This window comes from Dendropsophus ebraccatus, chromosome 4 (genome assembly GCF_027789765.1).
Source record: "Dendropsophus ebraccatus isolate aDenEbr1 chromosome 4, aDenEbr1.pat, whole genome shotgun sequence".
Classification (NCBI taxonomy): Eukaryota; Metazoa; Chordata; class Amphibia; order Anura; family Hylidae; genus Dendropsophus; species Dendropsophus ebraccatus.
Genome location: NC_091457.1, coordinates 94,261,786 through 94,281,720, shown reverse-complemented (window position 1 = coordinate 94,281,720; position 19,935 = coordinate 94,261,786). Strand labels below are relative to the sequence as shown.

At 39.1% G+C, this 19,935-nt stretch overlaps 1 protein-coding gene across 2 annotated transcripts in view; it reads left to right on the top strand.

Annotated features, from left to right (window-relative positions):
• Positions 1-19,935, top strand: part of BANP (BTG3 associated nuclear protein) — a 388,611-nt gene that overhangs the window by 242,611 nt on the left and 126,065 nt on the right. The window contains exons 9-11 of one of the 2 annotated variants that reach the window (XM_069966292.1): positions 11,038-11,168; positions 18,724-18,786; positions 19,063-19,933. In XM_069966292.1, coding sequence (XP_069822393.1) covers positions 11,038-11,168; positions 18,724-18,786; positions 19,063-19,074 — 206 coding nt within the window. In that variant the 3' untranslated portion in view covers positions 19,075-19,933. Of the gene's footprint in view, positions 1-11,037; positions 11,169-18,723; positions 18,787-19,062; positions 19,934-19,935 lie in introns of those variants that run through there. The other variant, XM_069966291.1, reaches the window with a different exon arrangement.

Genomic DNA, 19,935 nt, shown 5'->3' with positions numbered 1-19,935 from the left:
AGGCAGATAACATGATAATTTGACAAACATATATTAAAAAGAAAGTGAGTCTATCGATTATTCCCTGCGGGCCCGCAGACAAAATTCTGAAGTCCAATTGTTATACACCGGTGCAGTGAAGTTAACTGCCATAAGTGTATATTTCAGCGCCTATATACCACTTAGTGCAGCTGACTAACTGGATAAAACACAGCATAAATTAACCAGAAGCAGGTACTTTCTAGGGATTATGCCGTGTTAAGTGACACACTACAGATATCTACTGCAGGTGCATCAGCATGTGTCTATTTTAATTAACACTGTATATACACTACCCCACAATTATCTCTTTTAATTAATTCTATTAAAAGTTATGTTTTACTTTGGGGCAAGGATGGTATCTATCCTTTTGGCATAAAATAAAATGTATTAAAAAGACAACACGTTTTAAGACTGCACCGGTCTCTTTATCAAGTGTCATCTTTGCAGTTATAACATTTATAACGTTTTTCTTTGGAAGTTGAAGTGCCACAGACATAGGGGGAGATTTATCAAAGGGTGTAAAATTTAAACTGGTGCAAACTGCCCACAGCAACCAATCACAGCTCAGCTTTCAGCTCTGGTGAAAGGAAAGAGGAGCTATGATTGGTTTCTGTGGTCAGTTTGCACCAGTCTTAAATTTTACACCTTTTGATAAATCTCCCCTATAATGTTGAGCTACAGCATGCATGCCTCCATCCCTGTTCATCAATTAATCAAGGAAAGGAGAGGTGGAGGAGGAGGCTTGCATGCTGCGCTGAAGATTCTTTAGCACTTCAGTTGCCAAGGAAAAATGCAATTTTATAATTCTGCAAATATTAATTAATATTTTAATAAAAAAAAAAAGAATAGTTTTCTAATTTTTCATGATATTTTGATGGGGTTTTTTTTAGAAAAAAAAAACCTAAAAAACACACAGGATTGTGACCAAATTTTGCAGCAGATCTGCAGCAGATTTGATGCTGTGTTCAGTTATTTACATCAAATCTGCTGCATATGCGCTGCGGATCGCAGCAGAAAATTCACTGAGATACGGTGTGTGTGTGAAAAGCTACCCTAAGGCTGGGTTCACACTGCGTTTTCACAATCCATTTTTTTAAATGTTTTGTACAAAAAAAGGATGAAAAACCAGATACATTTGTGTGCATCCGTTTTGTTATGTTTTTCCATAGTCTTCCATTATAAAAAAGATCCAAAAAGTATCAAAATGCATATTTTTTTTGGCGTACACAAAAACAGTTTTGGGGTATGCTAAAAAAAAACTTGTGCGTTTTGATCTTTTTTATACTTTTTTCTTTTTTTATAATGGAAGTCAGTGAAAAGATGGATCAAAACGGATGCACACGAATGCATCCATTGTTTTCATCCGTTTTTGCATAAAACGGAAAAAAAAAAAAGAAAGATGAGGAAAATCCAATATGAACCCAGCCTAAGGCCTAAACTAGCTGCATGTTGTGGATAAAGACAACATGTGACAGCTGCTTCGAATTGTAAGATTATTATTTAATGCTACAATCAGATAAAAACATTGGGTTTTTATAATGTTCAAGGGTCCATGTGATGTGTTTGTGCTAATCCTGGAGCTTGAAATATGGCCATCAAGTGTATTTTTCTTATCTTCTACCACATTGAGATGTATGTGCATAATTCTTGGGTCCTTTGTCACAAGGTGGATGATACAATAAATATAACATAGTACATAAACCATGGCTGAATTGCTTTTTTTTTTTTTTTTTTTTAACATGCAGCACAAAGGGGTTAAGCAGTGAAAGGGCCTAGACTGACTGACTGTTCACCAGATGTTTGTTCATACTGAACCACAAATTACTAATGTAGTTTTCACAAATGACCAGCAGAATACAGACTGTATGAGATGTAGATTAGTTTAAAAAAAAAATCCAACCTGCTCTTTACTGCATTATCTGAAGGCTTCAAATAGCAATTCTATCTAAAATGCTTCACATTACTGTTTATACATATCAGACCTTAACAGGCTGGCCTGCTCCATTTATTATCGTTAGATAGGGGAGGGCCAGGAAAGGGTGGATTGGCGCTGTGGAGGCGGGCAGTGCTTCTAACGGTCTTACCAGACCATGGAGCAAAACACTAACTGGAATGGCGCTAAGGAGGAAGGTAAGGGACATACCTTGCTCATCGTCGTCTCCTGTGCAGTAGGGGCTAATTAGCAGTTTAGACAAATCTAATAGTTCCCCTTTAATAAAAGGACAATTTAGTGTTAGGTTAAAGAACTTCCATCATACTCATATAAACAGACCAAGGCCTCAGATAGATGATCTTGATAACTATTCTTCAGGATGACAGATGATTGTTTGATTTGGATGATGTTGGTCCATAGTGTCCAGTAAAGGTTGGCGGAAGATGTGATATTTCTCTGCCATTAGAATTGACCTAAACCATTTTATGATCTCATTGTCTCTTAAATCTAGTTCTAATCTTACTCTGTTCATAAAACAAAAGTGCAGTGTTCGCCTCTGTCCTGTCAGTCACTTGTATTGCGGCATGTGTGGGCTTATTGTCAATCATATCAGGACATCTGGCTCCTTCCATTCCTTGCCACAAGTAGATCCTGGTTAGACATTTTATTAATATGCACACTGCTTTATTTATTACCATGTCTTGGACATTATTACTGTTAATGAGATTGCTGGAAACCTAGAAGATTGTGAACTCTGTGATGCAACCTGGACTTCTCTATTCCCATTAGAATATCTTGTGTTAGACAGAGAATATCTCCAACAGGATTAAGCATATAATGGAAAATATTCACTGTGGGTAACTTGGAAGATGTTGACGGCAGCTTTTAGTAAATCTGGAACGTCACTCAAAAGAAATGACCATAGGACAAATAAACACAACATTGCATTTCCTATAGAGTAGAAGTTCAGCCTGGGGAACTCAAGTCCCAGGATACCAAGTTTGGCTCTTATTTCAAACTCACATGTTTTTTACTATTTGAGTTCTGAATGTTCTGAAATTCCATATTCAAGACACAACAAATTGTTTAGGACAGATATTTGCTCTGCATTTTCCCCTAGTATTTTAGATCCTGCCAGCTCCTAAATATCACAGACTGACAGCTTAGAGCATGTAAATACAATTGCTGCACACATTTGGTGAGACCTCTGTCTTCCGCCTAACCCCCTTCACAGAAAGTTAAACAGCTGCCTCTCTAAACCTCTGCAGTTCCTGTATCTCAGTGTGATATTTGCTATGTAGAGTTTCTGCCATATACACTTATTCCTAAACTCAGAAAAACAAATGACAAAAACAATTACAAAGCTCCAAACCGCACAAGACACGCCAGAGCATAGATCACTGGAGTCTGATGGATGTTGTTAGTTCTTTGCGAGATGGATGATGCCTTGATTTTACATTTGCTTTTTGCAACGGATGTGTCTCTCATCTGGTCTCAGAAAGGTTATACTGCAGCCACAGCCTGTAAGAGGGGACACTGTTTCAAGCTACAATCAGGTTAAAGCCCATTACTGTTGCTATAGACCATAATCTGCAGAAAAACAAGCTGCTGACCCAGTGCATTGCCTTTACTAACTTACAAGACTGCAGACTACGCCATTTTTCTCCTAGAACTGTTTTCTTTTAGTGGCAGGAATGGTAAGGTGTGATAGCTACAGATACCTTGGTTAGGCCACATTCACACATCAATATATTTCAAGGATGAAATTCACAATCCGCAATCTGCAAAATCAGAAAAATGCGGATTCCCAATTGCGGATGGTTTTGCATATTGCTATGTGTCTTCTGCAAATTTTGCACTTTCCCATAGACTTCTGTTGGAGTGTCCGTACAGCAATGCAGATCCGCAAATTTACTGTATGTATGAATAGCACCATAGAAATTAATGGGTTGCAAAGGATTCATGAAAAATACTTATGTGTAACTGAGGCCATACTGTGTTAAGCTGAATACACTAATCACAACAATGAAACTAATGTAAGGTAAATAATCTAATGGTTTTCCTCCCCCTTCAGGCCTTTGGTACTGTGTACCAGTCTTCAGATTTATAAAAGAATGTCTTCAAGTCAGAAACTGCAAGAGTGAACTGTAGCCTTATATTACCACCAACTCAGCAGCCTCTGTCTCCTAGGAGCTCACAACACAGTGCACTAGATTTACAGGGTTCGGTGTATTGTCATTCATACAAACTTTACTGGCCTTTCCCTCCCCTCACCGGTCTGCAGCAGCTGACTTCTCATCTTCACTGACATTTTACAAATTCTTTTTTATAGAATTAGCTTTTGCATAGGACCAATTTGAATCATACATTTTATTATTAAGTTATAAATAAAAACATTATTGACAGAATCTGGAAGGCGGAATTGACTATTTCCTAAGCACTGCTACTCTAGTTGACTAAAGATCACACATTAAGATCTGTTTAGTTGAACTTTCATTGACTTTTCGTGTCCATTTATTGCTGGAGGGGTCAGAACAGAGGACCAGTAATACAACTACACAGGCTATTAAATGTTATTAAAAACACTGGCTGTAGCCGAAGTTTAGAAGCGAGAGCGTCAGTATGCGCTGTGCATTGAAATAGGAGCTGTTTATTCAGTGTGTATGCTATACCTAGACATGGGCAGCTTGTCGAATAAACCTCTATCAAGTCATTAATAGGTCAAGGCTTATTTGAGTGTAACATGGCTGACTACTCAGCAGAGATTTTTATTACCTTTCAGCTTCATTTAAAGCAGAATAAAAAAGCAGCGGTTGGAGCTGGACTTGGCATGTACAAACACGGGCTCGTCGTAAGAATAGATTGGTACAATATGTTTCCAGCTTTTGATTGGCAAACGTTTGTTTGTAATGTTTTTCTACGCGTTTGACCCGTCAAGCCACATTAGTTCTGAAATTCCATTTACAGGGGAGAAAGAGAGGAAAAATAATAAAATGTAGACTGCTGTTTTTTGGTAGGCAAGTCATATTTTTGTGTGGTCCATTTTTTTGTTCAAAGGTGAATATGGATAGATTTCTCTTGGATTTATTTGGGGTAAATTTAAAGAAGCAAACGTCTAAGATTTCTGATTAAATGTTTTTTCTTGTTTAACAAGGAATTATATGAACAAGTTATGCAACTATTATACTTTGGATATAATGAAAATGCACTTTACTTTGAGTCTAGTACTGCTGACGCAGGTGCACAGTTATAACAAAGCTCTGAGACACTGTAATGAGTCATGTACCTTTGTGAGTAGTACTAGATCAGAAGGTTTTTTCATCTAATGAAAGTATGTTTAATAAGCTTTATTATTGTAAGAATAGAAAATCTTAACCTGTGGCTTCTAACATGCCAATTTTAGTTAAAGGGGTTATCCAGCGCTACAAAAACATGGCCACTTTCTTTCAGAGACAACACGACTCTTGTCTCTAGTTCAGGTGCGATTTGCAATAAAGCTCCATTCACTCCAATGGAACTGAGCAGCAAAACCCCGCCCAAAGTGGAGACGAGGGGTGCTGTCTCTGGAAGAAAGTGGCCATGTTTTGTAGCGCTGGATAACCCCTTTAATGTCTGCAATCCCCATGACATAACAATCCTGGAGCATCTTCTCTTATTACTCTGTGTTGTGCAGTTCTTGTATTATTTCCTGTGTTATTCCTACTAGATATATATGAGTAAATAGCCAACTGGGTGTTACCAGTCTGGACATGTTCTTACACAGTCTGGCACTTTGTCACTGTCAGCTTTGATTTCATAGTGTTAGTCAGTGGAGGGACATACTTGAAGTGGTGGAATATTCTTTAAGAATAGAATACCCCTTTAAGAATGTAAATAATGTGTCTAGTTTTCTTTTATGTCTTTGCCTAGTTGAAGGCAGCATCAGTAGGCATATAGGGGGACATTTTTTGGTCTTAAAAAAAGCCCGTCCCCAGTTTCCTATAAAGGTTTACTAAGAGGCGTACACTACCTAGTAAGTCCAGACAACCCTTCGCCCAACCGCCTCGCGACAACTCTACACCTGCTCAGGAGATTTGCTGTAGATTTGTGCCATCATGATAAATTACTTTGCCGTTCCCCCTTCTCCCGCCAATCAGATGAGATACAGCTGGTGTACACGTCAGAAAGGGGACAAATCTGCATACGCCTCAAGTGCATTTTAATAAATGTCCCCCATAGTGTAAAGATGGTTTTGTGTCTTATTTCTGTAAGTTAGTAAACCTTTGGTGATCCTGCAGCCCCAGTGGTTTTCCCATGTGTGATGCAATTAATAAATCAGGTAGTCATTTGTTTAGGATTATACATAGCCCTGATATGGAGCGTCTGTGATCTGCTCTACGTCCCAGTGACTAAGAACAGGGTTTCTTTCTGTCAAGATTCCAAGGGCATTACTGGATCGTCAAGAACTTTTATTTCAGTTTCCTATATAGGTGGGAGAAAACACATTGGAGTAGCCTCCTTGCACTGAGAAAATGGAACAGATTGTTGGGATCACAGAAACGTTGCGTCTCAGTATTTCCTCTGGCACAAAGAGTTGGAAACAATGCACTTAGTTGTGCAAGAGGCTGTGAGCGTTGCAGTTGTGCTGCGCTCTCTACAGCCAGCTTCTAATCTTCACAGCATATGTGTTCTGTTTTATTTTTCTCTTCTTGAAGGCTTTGTGCCTGGCCCTGTCACAATCTGTTAGCTGTCAATAGCAAAGCATTGGTCTCTTTCACATTTTTTTTCCTGTCCCTAGAAGGATTCCTGAGGTCATTTTGAACTTTGCTGCAAAATTCAAAGCTTTTCATTTACTGTTCAATAAGTTTTGCAGTTAAAGGCTCCAGATTTGGTGAACAGATGAACTGTGAAGCCGCAGTAAAACCAAATATCATGCCAAATCGTTCTTCCAAGCCTGCATAACAAATTACTTTGATTGTTTTACTTTGCTGATATTTTCCTATGGGATTCTCTGGCACTGGATGGAGCTCATGCTTCTTAGTTCTACAGCCCCTGTGAATGCTCTGTTGACTTCCAGAGAATTGCTGTCACACACATACCTGCATGACCAGGTAAAGCATTGCCAGTGGCTGGTGTTCAGTTCAAAATGATAACATATGACAGATGCATAATTTATTCATTATGTATAGTGTAAATTTGGACACCGCCCCTTCCTAAGCCATAGTAAAGTAGGCTAATTTTGTAAGTAATTACATTGGCGTCACATTGCCCTCCTATATTTTTGTAATAGGTCCCATTACTACCAAGATAGCTTCTGGCCAAACACTTGTTTGGTTGACAGCTATTCTTCCCAGCTATTGAGACCAGCCACAGCTGGGCACCCCTGGCAGCAGCTTCCCACCCACAGGCCATTGTCTGCCATTGGGGAAAAGTCTTAAAGGAATAAAGATAAGAGAGCAAAAGATCCTCCTGTCCAGCTATGAAAATGCAGGTGTGGTGTAAAAGTGAACCCAGATAGCATTTCCATTCATTTTTCTCTCTGTGGAGAAAAGTAGGTCACATTAACCAAGTAGTTGAGCTTCTCTTACCTGTTTAGTCATAAATATATTGATTTGAGCGACAGGTACTGTGTGCTGTAATGCAGATCAGTTATAATATGACATCATGGATATGTGAAGCAATCCTACCATCTGTGCACAGTAAACACATCACAGATTGAATGATTGGCTTAATGCTTCAATGTATTATTAGGCAGGAATGCCACAGCCATAACTCACCTCCTTCAGCCCTTTCTCCCTGAGCCAGGATAGAAGATTGTGAATTTACACAGGATATTGAAGTAAATTATTCCCAGCCTGGAGGTTAGGTGACGCTTTGCAGAGAACACCTGACTTCTATCAACCAGTAGCCCCTATATCATCTCTTCCCTTTTTTCTTGCACTTGTATCCTGGAGGTGCCGTCATTATAATATATGACACTGACAGGGCTGCTCTATGTGGGGGGAACCCAGAGGATGATATGTCTGACAAACTTCTGTCATCTGCTCTTAGAATCTTTTTTCTTTTGTTGTTAAAATATATTCTTCCCATTTGTAATAATATTTTCCACTTGACCTGTAGACATGTCTTTCTGTCTGCAGAGAGGTCAGTCCTAGCCTGCCTGCAGTAGATCATTTGTCCCGTGTACAATGAGAGGTGCATGCGGTTACCACGGCTCACCCACAACTTGTGTGCAAGGGCAAATTTATTGTATGGGAAACATAGTATATTGACCCTGATTAACTATTGCCAATACAAATGTTTTTCTCTTTAAATGGCAGCTTAATTTTTTTTTTTTACTATAATATATTACAATCACCATTCATGGATTCTGATTATTTATTGAATTCTCATTGCACTAACATTACTTTTGTGCCAGAATTGTGCAGTGTGTTAGTTGGGAAAAGCAATATCAGATATGGGAAGCAAGTGTGGAAAAAATGTCATTTACAGTAAATCAGGGTCATTCCTTTATGATCCTACTATACAATCTAGGTGAAATATCCTTGTGCTTGTTGCCAAAATCATCCATTGTCTGTATCAGTTCATCAGATGCTCATGATGTGACATAGCCTTCTGCTATTATCTGATATTGGCCTGTCTTTTCTCTGTAAAATATATGGAAGGTAGGGATATAAAAACACAAAGAAAGGTCTTCAAATATTTCTCATTTTCAAATGATTGATTCAAGGTGTGGATGAAGAGCTGTGGAAAAAAGCCCAAGGAGACTGGCCCTGGGGTGAGGAATGTTAGTAATGGGGTTACAGAGGAAGAAACTAGTTCCACCTTATTGGCAGGTTAGAGCATGATTGTGAAAATCTCAGCTGTGTGTGCTAGTGTAATAGAAAGGAAAGAAAATGCTTTAGTGCATGCAATTGGAAATGTGGCTGTAGGTATCTAACTCTTGCTTTACAGTGCGTAAAGCAAACACGAGTCCTTTCCAGTACGTAATTATTATGTACTGTACATCCAAACCATTATCTCATGCAGAGCTCAGGTAAAGCCGTCTATCTGAGAGTCCACATAGTAAATTTACCCTAATCCATCAAACATAAAGATCGGGATGCTGGTTGTAAAATATACAGACACTGCCAAAAAGCTGCAACCAATCTACCGGTATTTCTGGGCCAGCCATAGGAGTGTTACCTGTGCATTTCTTATTGTTTTTGAAGGGGACACCACTGGACTTGATGATCTGGGTAGCCTGAGCTTGTCTTATTTTGACTTCATATTTAGTCCGGGTTCACACTTAGTAAGACAGCAGGCGTTCTGTGACACGATCGTGTCACAGAAAGGCTGCTGTCTGTGAAGTTCATCCCTCAACTTAATTTCTTTTGAATTGGGAAGCGGCATATTTGGGTGCACCCGCACTCCAATTAACCATAGCTGACAATGTAATAGCGACCACACATAATTTGTGCGGCGCTTAGAATTCCGCTTGGAGTGTATACAGTGTGTGTACTCTCCAGCCAGGATTCCATAGACTTCAATACGATCGGCCAATTCATTAAATTACGGCCATGGTTGCAAAACTGCAACTCCCGCCATTGTTTAATGAATTTTTACGTTGTGTGAATGTAGCCTCATAGAACATTTTGCACACGATACAGCCCTCAGTCATACTTTAACCCCTTCATGCTGCAGCTAGTGTGGGCATTAACCGTTTAAGGACACAGTGGATTTTTGCCTTAAAGGGGAACTATCAGATGAATCTAACCTGCTGATATCTCCCTATTGCACAGGAAACAATGACAATGACAGTTTTGAGTAAACAGCTAAGTGCACGGGAATTGCGGTTCAATGTCGGCGTCTCTGCAGGCAATCCGCAGGTTAGCCTGCTGATAGTTCCCCTTTAATGACCATGCCAATTTTAATTATTGCATTTTCGCTTTTTCTTCTCATCTTCTAAGTGCCATAAAGGGCTGGTTGGGGCATTTTTTACCCTTCAATCTCTAGTTTTTATAAATATTATATTTGTTAAGATTTTTTAAATATTTTTCTTTTTAAATCATTTTTTTCTTATTAATACTGTGACAAAATCTACAATCCTGGCGCTTTTTCCTCTTTTGGTTTACACAGTTTACCGGTTTAAAGAATAGTATTGTTATACTTTAATATATTGGACAATTGCACACACTACAATGTCTATGTATTTATTACATATACAGTGGTGCCTTGGATTACGAGCATAATTCGTTCCAGGACTGAGCTTGCAATCCAAATCCACTCTTAAACCAAAGCAAATTTTCCTGTAGGAAATTACTGAAATTCAGACAATTGGTTCCACACCCTAAAAATAAGGATTTTTTTATTCTGAATAACATGTAAAACAAATGAAACAAAGATTTAGAAAGAGCTGGATGTGTTATATTATAAATTACTGCACAGTATAGCAATCAGCATGTGGTGTATAATATATAGTAAATGCATAAGCCTGAAAACACAGCAGAGGATTGTAGATAGAGGATGGGACTGCAGATCCCCATAATGGCGGGGATGGGAAACGCAAGGGCTGACAGAGACTGCAGGGAGCATGAAGGAATAAGCAAGGTATATGTGGGCACAGTATAGCAGCACTCTGGGGAGAAAGGGGTTACAGCTATGTAGAAATTACCTCCACAGTCCTGTCCCCAATACAAGCTTCAGCCTTAAGTGGATCTGCTATGATTTAGAAGGTGAGGGAGACTTCCTGGGTCAGAGTACAGTGTTGTAGACCCCGCTATGCAGATCATGTCCCTCCCTCACTCCCTCTCCCACCCAGAACTGGTAGCTCTTAAACCAAAGCAATGCTCTTAATAAAGTTACAGTTTTGAAAAACTGTGATCTCTTAAACCAAAACACTCTTAATCCAAGTTACTCTTAAACCAAGGCACCACTGTACACATATATGTCATAGCCATACAGAGGAAGCATCACAACTGGACAATAGATTTTCAAAGGTAAGTAACCTGAGGTTTATGCTGGTTTTGTTACATTATATTGTGAATCGAAACTTACATTACATTGTGAAACTTTATGGTCATCTTTTATTCAGAGCTTCTTTGTTTGTCTGTTCCACATTACAGATGGTGTGCAAAATACTGTGTCGTCCTCCAGTGACCTACAGCAGGCTCCACCCCAGGCGCTGCACTATGCTTTGGCTAATGCTCAGCAGGTACAGATCCACCAGATTGGAGAGGATGGTCAAGTCCAGGTGGTAGGTTTCTAAACTTTTTTGATTCCTCAAGCATATCAACTGTTCTAAAGAAAAATTATTAGATGGTGTGAAGATAAGAACTTTCTGTATAACATACATGGTTTCCCAGGTTTTTCTATAATGAGTATCTTAGTTTTCCTGCCTTTTGCATTTTTTTAAAGGTACCTGAATGTTCAAAATAGTTTTAACATATTGTAAGGAGGGTGAAGAGAAGCATTTGGCTGAGTGCTGCTTCTTCCGGCGCTTCACTGGCTTAAGTTCTCCCAGCTTATTCTAATGATTAGTTGGGGTCTGATCACCTTGCCTTAGATTATGTCACAAAAATGTAAATTAAACTCATGGAAGTCACTGTCATTTTGTGTGATGTTATTAAAGGGGTAAAATGTCAGGTAAAACCTTCTTATACAGTGCTGCCCTTATATAAAACATAATAATTGGGGCAGTCCCATCTTAGTCACGGACTTGCTGAGTGGGCTGTCGAGGCGAGTTCACCTCAGAAGTAGCTTCCGTCAGCGGGGACCTAGAGACACTGCAGGAAACCATCGGGGGAGCATGGTGGGGTAAGAATAAGATGTTTATTATATTTTATATAAGGCCAGCACTATATAAATTTTTAAGGTGCCAAATAGCCAATTTAAAACTCTTTTATATTCACCTGTTATCTTTGTGGGTAACAAGGGCTGGGTGACAACCTCTAATGGACACCATTGGCATATAGATATACAGTGGTGCCTTGGATTACGAGCGTAATTCGTTCCGGGACCGTGCTTGTAATCCAAATCCACTCTTAAACCAAAGCAAATTTTTTCATAAGAAATCATAGAAATGCAGACAACTAGTTCTGCACCCCAAAATAATGATTTTATTTTCTGAATAACATGTAAAAAAAAATGAAACAAACATTTATAAGCAGCTGAATATGTGATATTATAAGTTAATGTACAGTATAGCAATCAACATGTGGAGTATAATGTATAGTAAGTGCCTAAACCTGATAACACAGCAGCAGTTTGTAGATACTGGATAGAGCTGCAGATCCCCATAATGCAGTAGTGTAGTACAACACTCCAGAATAGAGAAGCAGGGCTGCTGTCAGAGGTCTGTGTGGTCACATTACAACAATGGAGAAGGGGTGTGTTTTCAGCATGGACCAATCAGGACAGACAGAGACTGCAGGGGGCGTGAAGGAATGAGTAGGGCAGATGTGGGCACATACATGCAACACTCTCTTGCAGAGGGGTTACAGCAATGAAGAGATTAACTCCACAGTCCTGTCCCCTGATGCAAGCCCCAGCCTGAAGTGTATCTGCTATGATTTGAAAGGTGAGGGAGACTTCCTGAGTCAGAGTACAGGGCCAAAACAAAAGTCAAAATTTTGAAAAACTGTGAGCTCTTAAACCAAAACGCTCTTAAACCAAGGTACCACTGTAGTTTGCTACTGTGTGTTCCACAGATACTGAAATGGTAACTAACATTCTGCTGTGCATGATATACGTTAAAACTCCTGGCAGCTCTTTAGCACCAAAGTAAGCGCTTTATGCAATTGTTCAGAGTCCCATAGACTTGCATTTCACGTGTTTTGCAAATTTGTTATGCTTCTTAAGTCTTCACAGTAATTCTGGCATTCTGGTTATAGACCAAGTAGAGTAATAAGAGGGATACTTGAGGTATGTTTGACCACACTTGACCAAAAATGTTGACACAGGTCCTAACATTTACTGACATTAATAATATATACATTTTGAGACAGAGGGTAGTACACCAGGAGGGTTAAAGGGTTATAAATTCAGCAAAGAATCCATCCAATAAAGAAATGTTTATTTCCTCTGGCAAATGATTTTTCCCAGACAATGTAAGATTATCTTGCAGAAATATCTCATGTTAGCCTATCAGCAATAGAGCAATGACACATAACTTCACAGTTAATAGGTGGAGCTTGGAGCTGAGTCACATTAGATTTAAGTCTTGCATTCAGAACACAAAGTCTCTTGTAGAGTAGTTAAAGCAATGCTTGATTATTTATGAGCTTATAGCGTCTCTTCTGAGACAGATCTGGCCACTTTGATTTCCTAACATTAAGCTTCAAAGCCTTTATAACACAAAGAGAATTTCAGGTAGATTGTAAATGTGTAGGTTTATAATAATCATTGAAAGTGCCAATTAAGCAACCAACAATTCTCCATCAGCGTGGTGAAGGTAAATGTCTGCATTGCTCCTCTTACCATGCAGTAGCAATATTGTGTGTCTTATAGGGTTATATTGAGAATGTTAAGTCTACACAACAAGTGCTACGTCACTGTAAGACTAGAACCACCTTCGTATGGGTAATTGAGCTGCCTGGTGAGAAGGGGAGCCAGACAGCCATTTACCCTCACCATGCTGATGCCGAGAGGGGATAGTGGGCTAACCTCTCCGCCCTTCCCTGGGGACCTGTTGTGGGCATCTCTTGTGCCCCCCACTGACAGCAGCTGCTGCCTCTTGTCTGAGGAGTGATGTCCTGTCTCAGCCAATCACTGACTGAGACAGGACAGTGCCATGGCCAGGTGAGTTAGTCTCGGAAGTGGCTGTGGCTACAGTCAGCCGGGGGGCACCAGAGATGCTGCGACAGGACACCAAGGTAGCATGTTAAGCATAACTTGTTTTATACGTTCTCAAGCAGGACAGCATTATATAAAAACTTTCCTAATCCTTGATAGCCCCTTTATAATAGTTCTGCAAGTAACCTGTTTAATATTTAAATATCTTCATATCTGAAGTGGATTTCTAGTCTGGGCAGAATATAATTTTCAGCTGCTTCCCTTTGCCATAGTACACCATGGTAGATCTGGGGTTAATTCCCTCCAGTCTTCTTCAGGCTGCAGGGAACAGAAGGCAAAGTGTCTCTTATCAAGTCTGAATGGAGTTTGGGCTTACAATTTTCCTTGGAGTCCCTATTGTCAGTTTGATAAGTTCAGTCTGTTTTGTTTTGCCTCTTATGAATAGGATGACTTCCTTCCAAAGGAAATGAAGCTGTTTGATATAGAGGGAGCTGTGTTTCTTTGAAATTCACAAGCAATTGTTCTTGTTTAAAAAGAAAAAAAAATAATAAAGTCATCAGAGGCTTTTTGACTGAATTCCAAATTGAGCATCTTAATCTCCCCTCTGTGCAGCATTTTTTATTTCTTTCAAAACAAGTTCAGTGGGAAAATGAAGATTTTAGTTGTTGGAGAACCAGGAGTGTCCACAGTATCTGTACAGTTCCCCTCACTAGACCACCAATACTTCCCTACCAATCAGAGGTCATTGTGACCCCTGGTGTTTGGTCTGCTGAGTGGTGTGTTATTCTGCCTTAAGATTTATGCATATCACACTAAATTGCGTAGAAACAAATGGAAAGAGCAGAAGTAGGTTCAATTTTCTTTTATCTTGGAAAACTTGAAAATATATTTTACAGATCAGATGCTGAGTTTATATACAATATTGGGACATATTGTAAATACATGCAATTACTTATTCTGTCTTTATCCTAAATTACAGTCTTTGTGATGAGGTTTTCAGGGCTGTCACTGGGCAACCTTGAGTTTCAGCTCCCTTAAAGGATTTGCTATTGGGTTCTGGTTTGGAGACTCGCTAGGCCACTCATTCCAGGACCTTGAAATGCTTCTTACAGACCACTGCTAAGTTGCCCTGGCTGTGTGTTTCAGGTCATTTTCATGCTGGAAGAAACATCTTCAATGCTCTTACTGAGGGAAGGAGGGTGTTGACCAAAATCTCACAATTCATGGTCTCATCCATACTCTCTTTACTATGGTGCACATATCCTTTTCCCTTTTTAGAAAAGCACCCGCACAGTAGGATGTTTCCATCGCCATGCTTCACGCTTGCCACTGTGTTCTTGGAATTGTATTCATCTTTCTTCTTCCTCTGAACACTTTGCATTGAGTTGATCCCAAAAATGTTTATTTTGGCCACATCTGACCACATGATGTTAACTCATGCTTCCTCTGGATCATCCAGAGGTGGCTTTGGCAAACTTCAAACAAGCCTTGATGAAGGAGTTTGACAGTCATCTTGTGTTTCTTCCATTTTCTAATAATTGTGCCAGGAGTTGACTTCTCACCAAACTGTTTTTCTGTTGTCCTGTAGCCGATTCCAGCCTTGTGCAGGTCTACAATTTTGTCCCTGGTGGCCTTAGACAGCTCTTTGGTCTTGGCCATGGTAGAGAGGTTGGAGTTTGATTGACTGACTTTGTAGACAGATGTATTTTATACAGGTAACAAGTTCAAACAGGTGCAATTAATACAGGTATGAGTGCAGAATAGGAGGGGCCTCTTAACCTTTTAATGACCATCAATGCACTTTTTCACGACGGTCATTAAGGGTCCTTATTATAGGACGATGGCTGGTCTAGAATAAGGGATTGTAGGGGCCGTGTGCAAGGGTCACGGGAGCCTGGCTGCCATGGATGCCTTTGTACCCGGCCATGCTGCAGTAATGGACAGGTACATTGCCTGTCGGGTTTTATTTCTGGCTGTAATACACTGCACTAGATCACTTGTGCAGAGTATTACAGTAGTGATCTGGTAATCACTGTAATAGTCCCATGAACAGGTCATAGGACTTGAAAAAAGTTTTAAAAATAAAAGTGCAAAAAATGTAATAAAATGAATCCCCCCCATTCTCCCATAAAATAAACTGTATGTTTCCCTTTCCTTAATCATCTTCTATATAAAACATAAAAAAACAGAAATGCATTGAGTATCGCTGCATTCATAACAAGCAGAACAATAATGGTATATTCAGGGGCGGATTAACTTTACCATAGGCCCCGGGCTGGTCACCAAACCTGGGCCCCCCCAAACTATGGCAACATTAGCGTAGTTTTCATAGTACAGGAAAGATAATGCCCTGATTTGTGCAAAACTGCGGTAAGAAAGCAGCCTTTTTTTTTTTTTTTTTTTTTTTTTTTTTTAAATCATGGCAGAACTGTAGCTAGGAAATATACAACACTCAAAGTATGTCTTTTTGTGTGGCCATGGGCCCCCTAAGAGCTCAGGGCCCCGGGCTACCACCCAAAATGAACCTATTATAATCTACTACTGGTTATATTCACTTTTTATCCCACACTGTCAATGTGGTAAAAAAAAATGAATAAATAAATAATAAGTCAGGATTCCTTTATTTTGATAATCCTTCCCCCAAAAATGATTAAGATTAAGATAAATATATATATATATATATATATATATATATATATATATCTTACATATTCCAAAATGGCTGTGTTGATAGGAAAAATAGAAAATTTACACTGCTTGGGAGGCGACCATGTAAACATGAAAAAATTACCTGAACATTAAGACCAAAATGTGTTATAAGGTAAGGGGTTAAAGAAAAACTAACAGGTCTATGAGAGCCAGAATTTGTGCTGGTTGGTAGGTGACCAGATACTTATTCCAGGCAATAAAATACAATGTGATTTCCTGGAATTTTTTTTTCTTGACTCTGTCTCTAACAGTTGAAGTGTAAAAATCACTGATCTCTCCATTTTTGTAGGTAGGAAAACATATATATATATATATATATATATATATATATATATATATATATATATATTATTATTTTTTTACTTTTATCTCCACACAAGCCAATGTGCTTGTATCTTTGGTATGGATGATACATAGACTACACCTTAATTATGTGTGTCTGGTAGGAAGCCTGTGTAATTCTTATTAAAATTAATAGATTACATCAATGACAATGAAATTTACCCATGACATCACTATGTGACATTTCTTTTTTGGGGGGAGGATTTACGATTGACGGAAAATGTGCCATCAGTTTCTGTAAAGTGAGATTTACACAGAAAACTGATTAGTGTGAATTCCACTTTACATGCTTTGAGCTGTCACCCCGGGGATGTTATAAATAAACTCATTATAGATGAATTTAGGCGAGGGTAAAGAAGCTGTATGGATAGTGAATTGTACTCTTACAAAGGAAAACACAGAATAGGGATAGATAGTTACATAGAGGCTGTTCTGTGCAGATCTAGAGGACATGCTCATAAGAGACCACATATTGCATGGAGCCGGCACGATTCTTGTGAATTATGTTGATATTAACTACTTTTATCACACGACTGATTGTCTCATTATTATTGCTATTGTATATAGTCAAAGTTTTTACCTGCTTTGTACACTGATGTAGGATTGAGACCAATATTAGAAAAGGGCAGTACAATTGGGAGGTTAGTATCTCCTATTTGTATACCGCAAAAAAAATGGCTATGAACTATAGGCCTGTGTACGTGTGGTAAATGTTGGTGTGAGCTATGTATATATATAAAATTTAGACAGTGTGACTAAAGGAAAAAATACCAGATATATACCTTCCTAAATGTTATTCTAGGCATATTGGCCCAGATTTATCAATCTGTCTGAGACCAAAAAAACACTCAATTTTGTCTCAGACAGATAGCAACCAACCAATCACAGCCTATTTTAGGAACTTTAAATTACCTATAGTGACCCTAAGTTACAGCCTGTACTGACACCAGGCTCTGTATACAGTCTTCTGTTATAGGAATACCACATTGCCTCCCAGCTTTATAGAAGTTGATCTAAGGTAGTTGTCTGACATGGAGCTTTCTGTTCTTATTGGCAATCGGCAAGATTGTGATTGCAGCTCTGGATTTAAATAAAATAAGTATTGTACTATATTTGCAATGTTACTAAACAAATCATTTATTTGTAAATATGCTATAAAAGTGGGACCCAAGTTTGGGGGAGATTTATCAGAGGGGTATAAAGTAGAACTGGCTCAGCTGCCCCTAGCAACCAATCAGATTCCACTTTTCATTCTTTACAGATTCCTTGGAAAATGCAAAGTGGAATCTGATTGGTTGCTAGGGGCAACCGAACCAATTTTACTTTACACCAGTTTAATAAATCTCCCCTGTTAAGTTTAAGCTCACATGCCATGTTTTTTCAGTATAGGGTTTTTTTTATAGCCAGCTCAATCTCTCTCTCCCACAACGACTCTCAACCAAAGGGATGGATCACACTGACGACCTTGGTGCAGAAGGAACAATCCAATTTCAAGCGGTAGATTCTTTTGATGTAAATCCTCAGGCAGACAATTACATAACAGTCCAGAGTGACGCGTTTCAACGCCCAGCCAGCGTCTTCCTCAGGCTCCAGTGGAATTTGGTTGTTCTTTCTGTGCTGTAGGTGTGATCTATCCCTTCGGTTGAGAGCTACTGTAGATAGCCCACACATTGGGATGGATGCTGTTTGCTGGGATCGCAGTCCAGGCTGCGAATTGATTAATATATGTTTACCATAGAGTTGTGCCAATGCTGGAGCACAACTCCAACAGGTTAGTTCACAGGCATTGAATCTAGCAGTCATAGACTTCTTCATATCTACTACACTATATTAGCACCCCTGTGTATTTGTGTGTTTGTCACAATCAGCTCTCTTTCACAAAAGCACTGATGCATTGTAACACATGTGCAGCTATTGAGGATGACTATGGCTTCTACATCGTCACATCTTTCCTTTATTTTTTGCAGGGACATCTTCACATTGCACAAGTTCCGCAGGGAGAGCAAGTTCAGATAACCCAGGACAGCGAGGTAATTTACTGCAATTATTGTGCAGGATTAAAAACATAAGTAATTGCTTATGTTGTACAAGATGTAGAAGCCAACGCTGAGACGTGCAGAGGCTATATTACCATTCTGGCACTCTCTTAGCTTTGGTTTTGTCTTGTGATCCCCAATACATACCAAGAACAGCACTTTAACCATCAGAACGTGTGTTTCTTATATTGGTGAAAAACTGATGACATTACAGGAAAATCAAATATTTGAGCCGCTGTGGTTTTTAAAGACCTGTTTCATATCTTGCAGTTTGCAAGTTAAGTCAGTTATGAGTTTCCAATGAGCTGTAGACTCACGGGTGTATCTCAAGCATCACTTGGATTTCTACACATGAGTATGCAGTCTCAGGACAATGGAATGAAAGGTGTTACATAGTAAGGTGGTTTTTCTATATTGCTTTGTTGGCAGCCAGTGTCTAACTCGCTTAACAGCTGTCTAAATTGCTGTGCATTTAAAGGGGCTGTATAGATGACAAAAAATGATCCCTTTTCAGAACAATTCAACTTCTGTTACGACCCCTTGTGCAAAAGAATGCCTCTTCATGGAAAAACAGCTATGTAAAATATCAAAACTCTAGTATATGCAGACTTGAATAACATATGTAGCAGCATTTGTCTGACAAATCACATGGGAGGCATTGCCCTGATACCCTCATTTGCTGTTTGCAGTGTTTCTCTCACTTTAGATGAACATTTTATGCAGATGGATGAGCTGCTACCTATAGACCATTACCTTTCATTGGCAGCTACTTGCTTAACTAATGACCTGCTGTTTTCTCCTCTGATTTTCTGAAAAACAATAATTTACAAGCAACTATTAAGTGTTCTTTGATTTGCCCCAAAGATGATAAATCGAGCAGCGGCTCTTAAAAATTCCTTCCACGTTCTTGAAAGAATTAAACATCCTCCAAGATAAGTTCTGAAAGAAATATAGAGGATTTGCAAGCTCTTTAAGTACTGGGCACCAGCTGTAAGTCTTGTTTTATCACTAATAAATAGCAACATCACGAAGAACATTCTGGGTTAATAGACCCCCGATTGTAAATGGCTTTAAGCTTCTCTCTGGATTTTACAAAGTAAAAACTGCTGCTCAATAATTCCTCATCTAACATCCATATGTGTT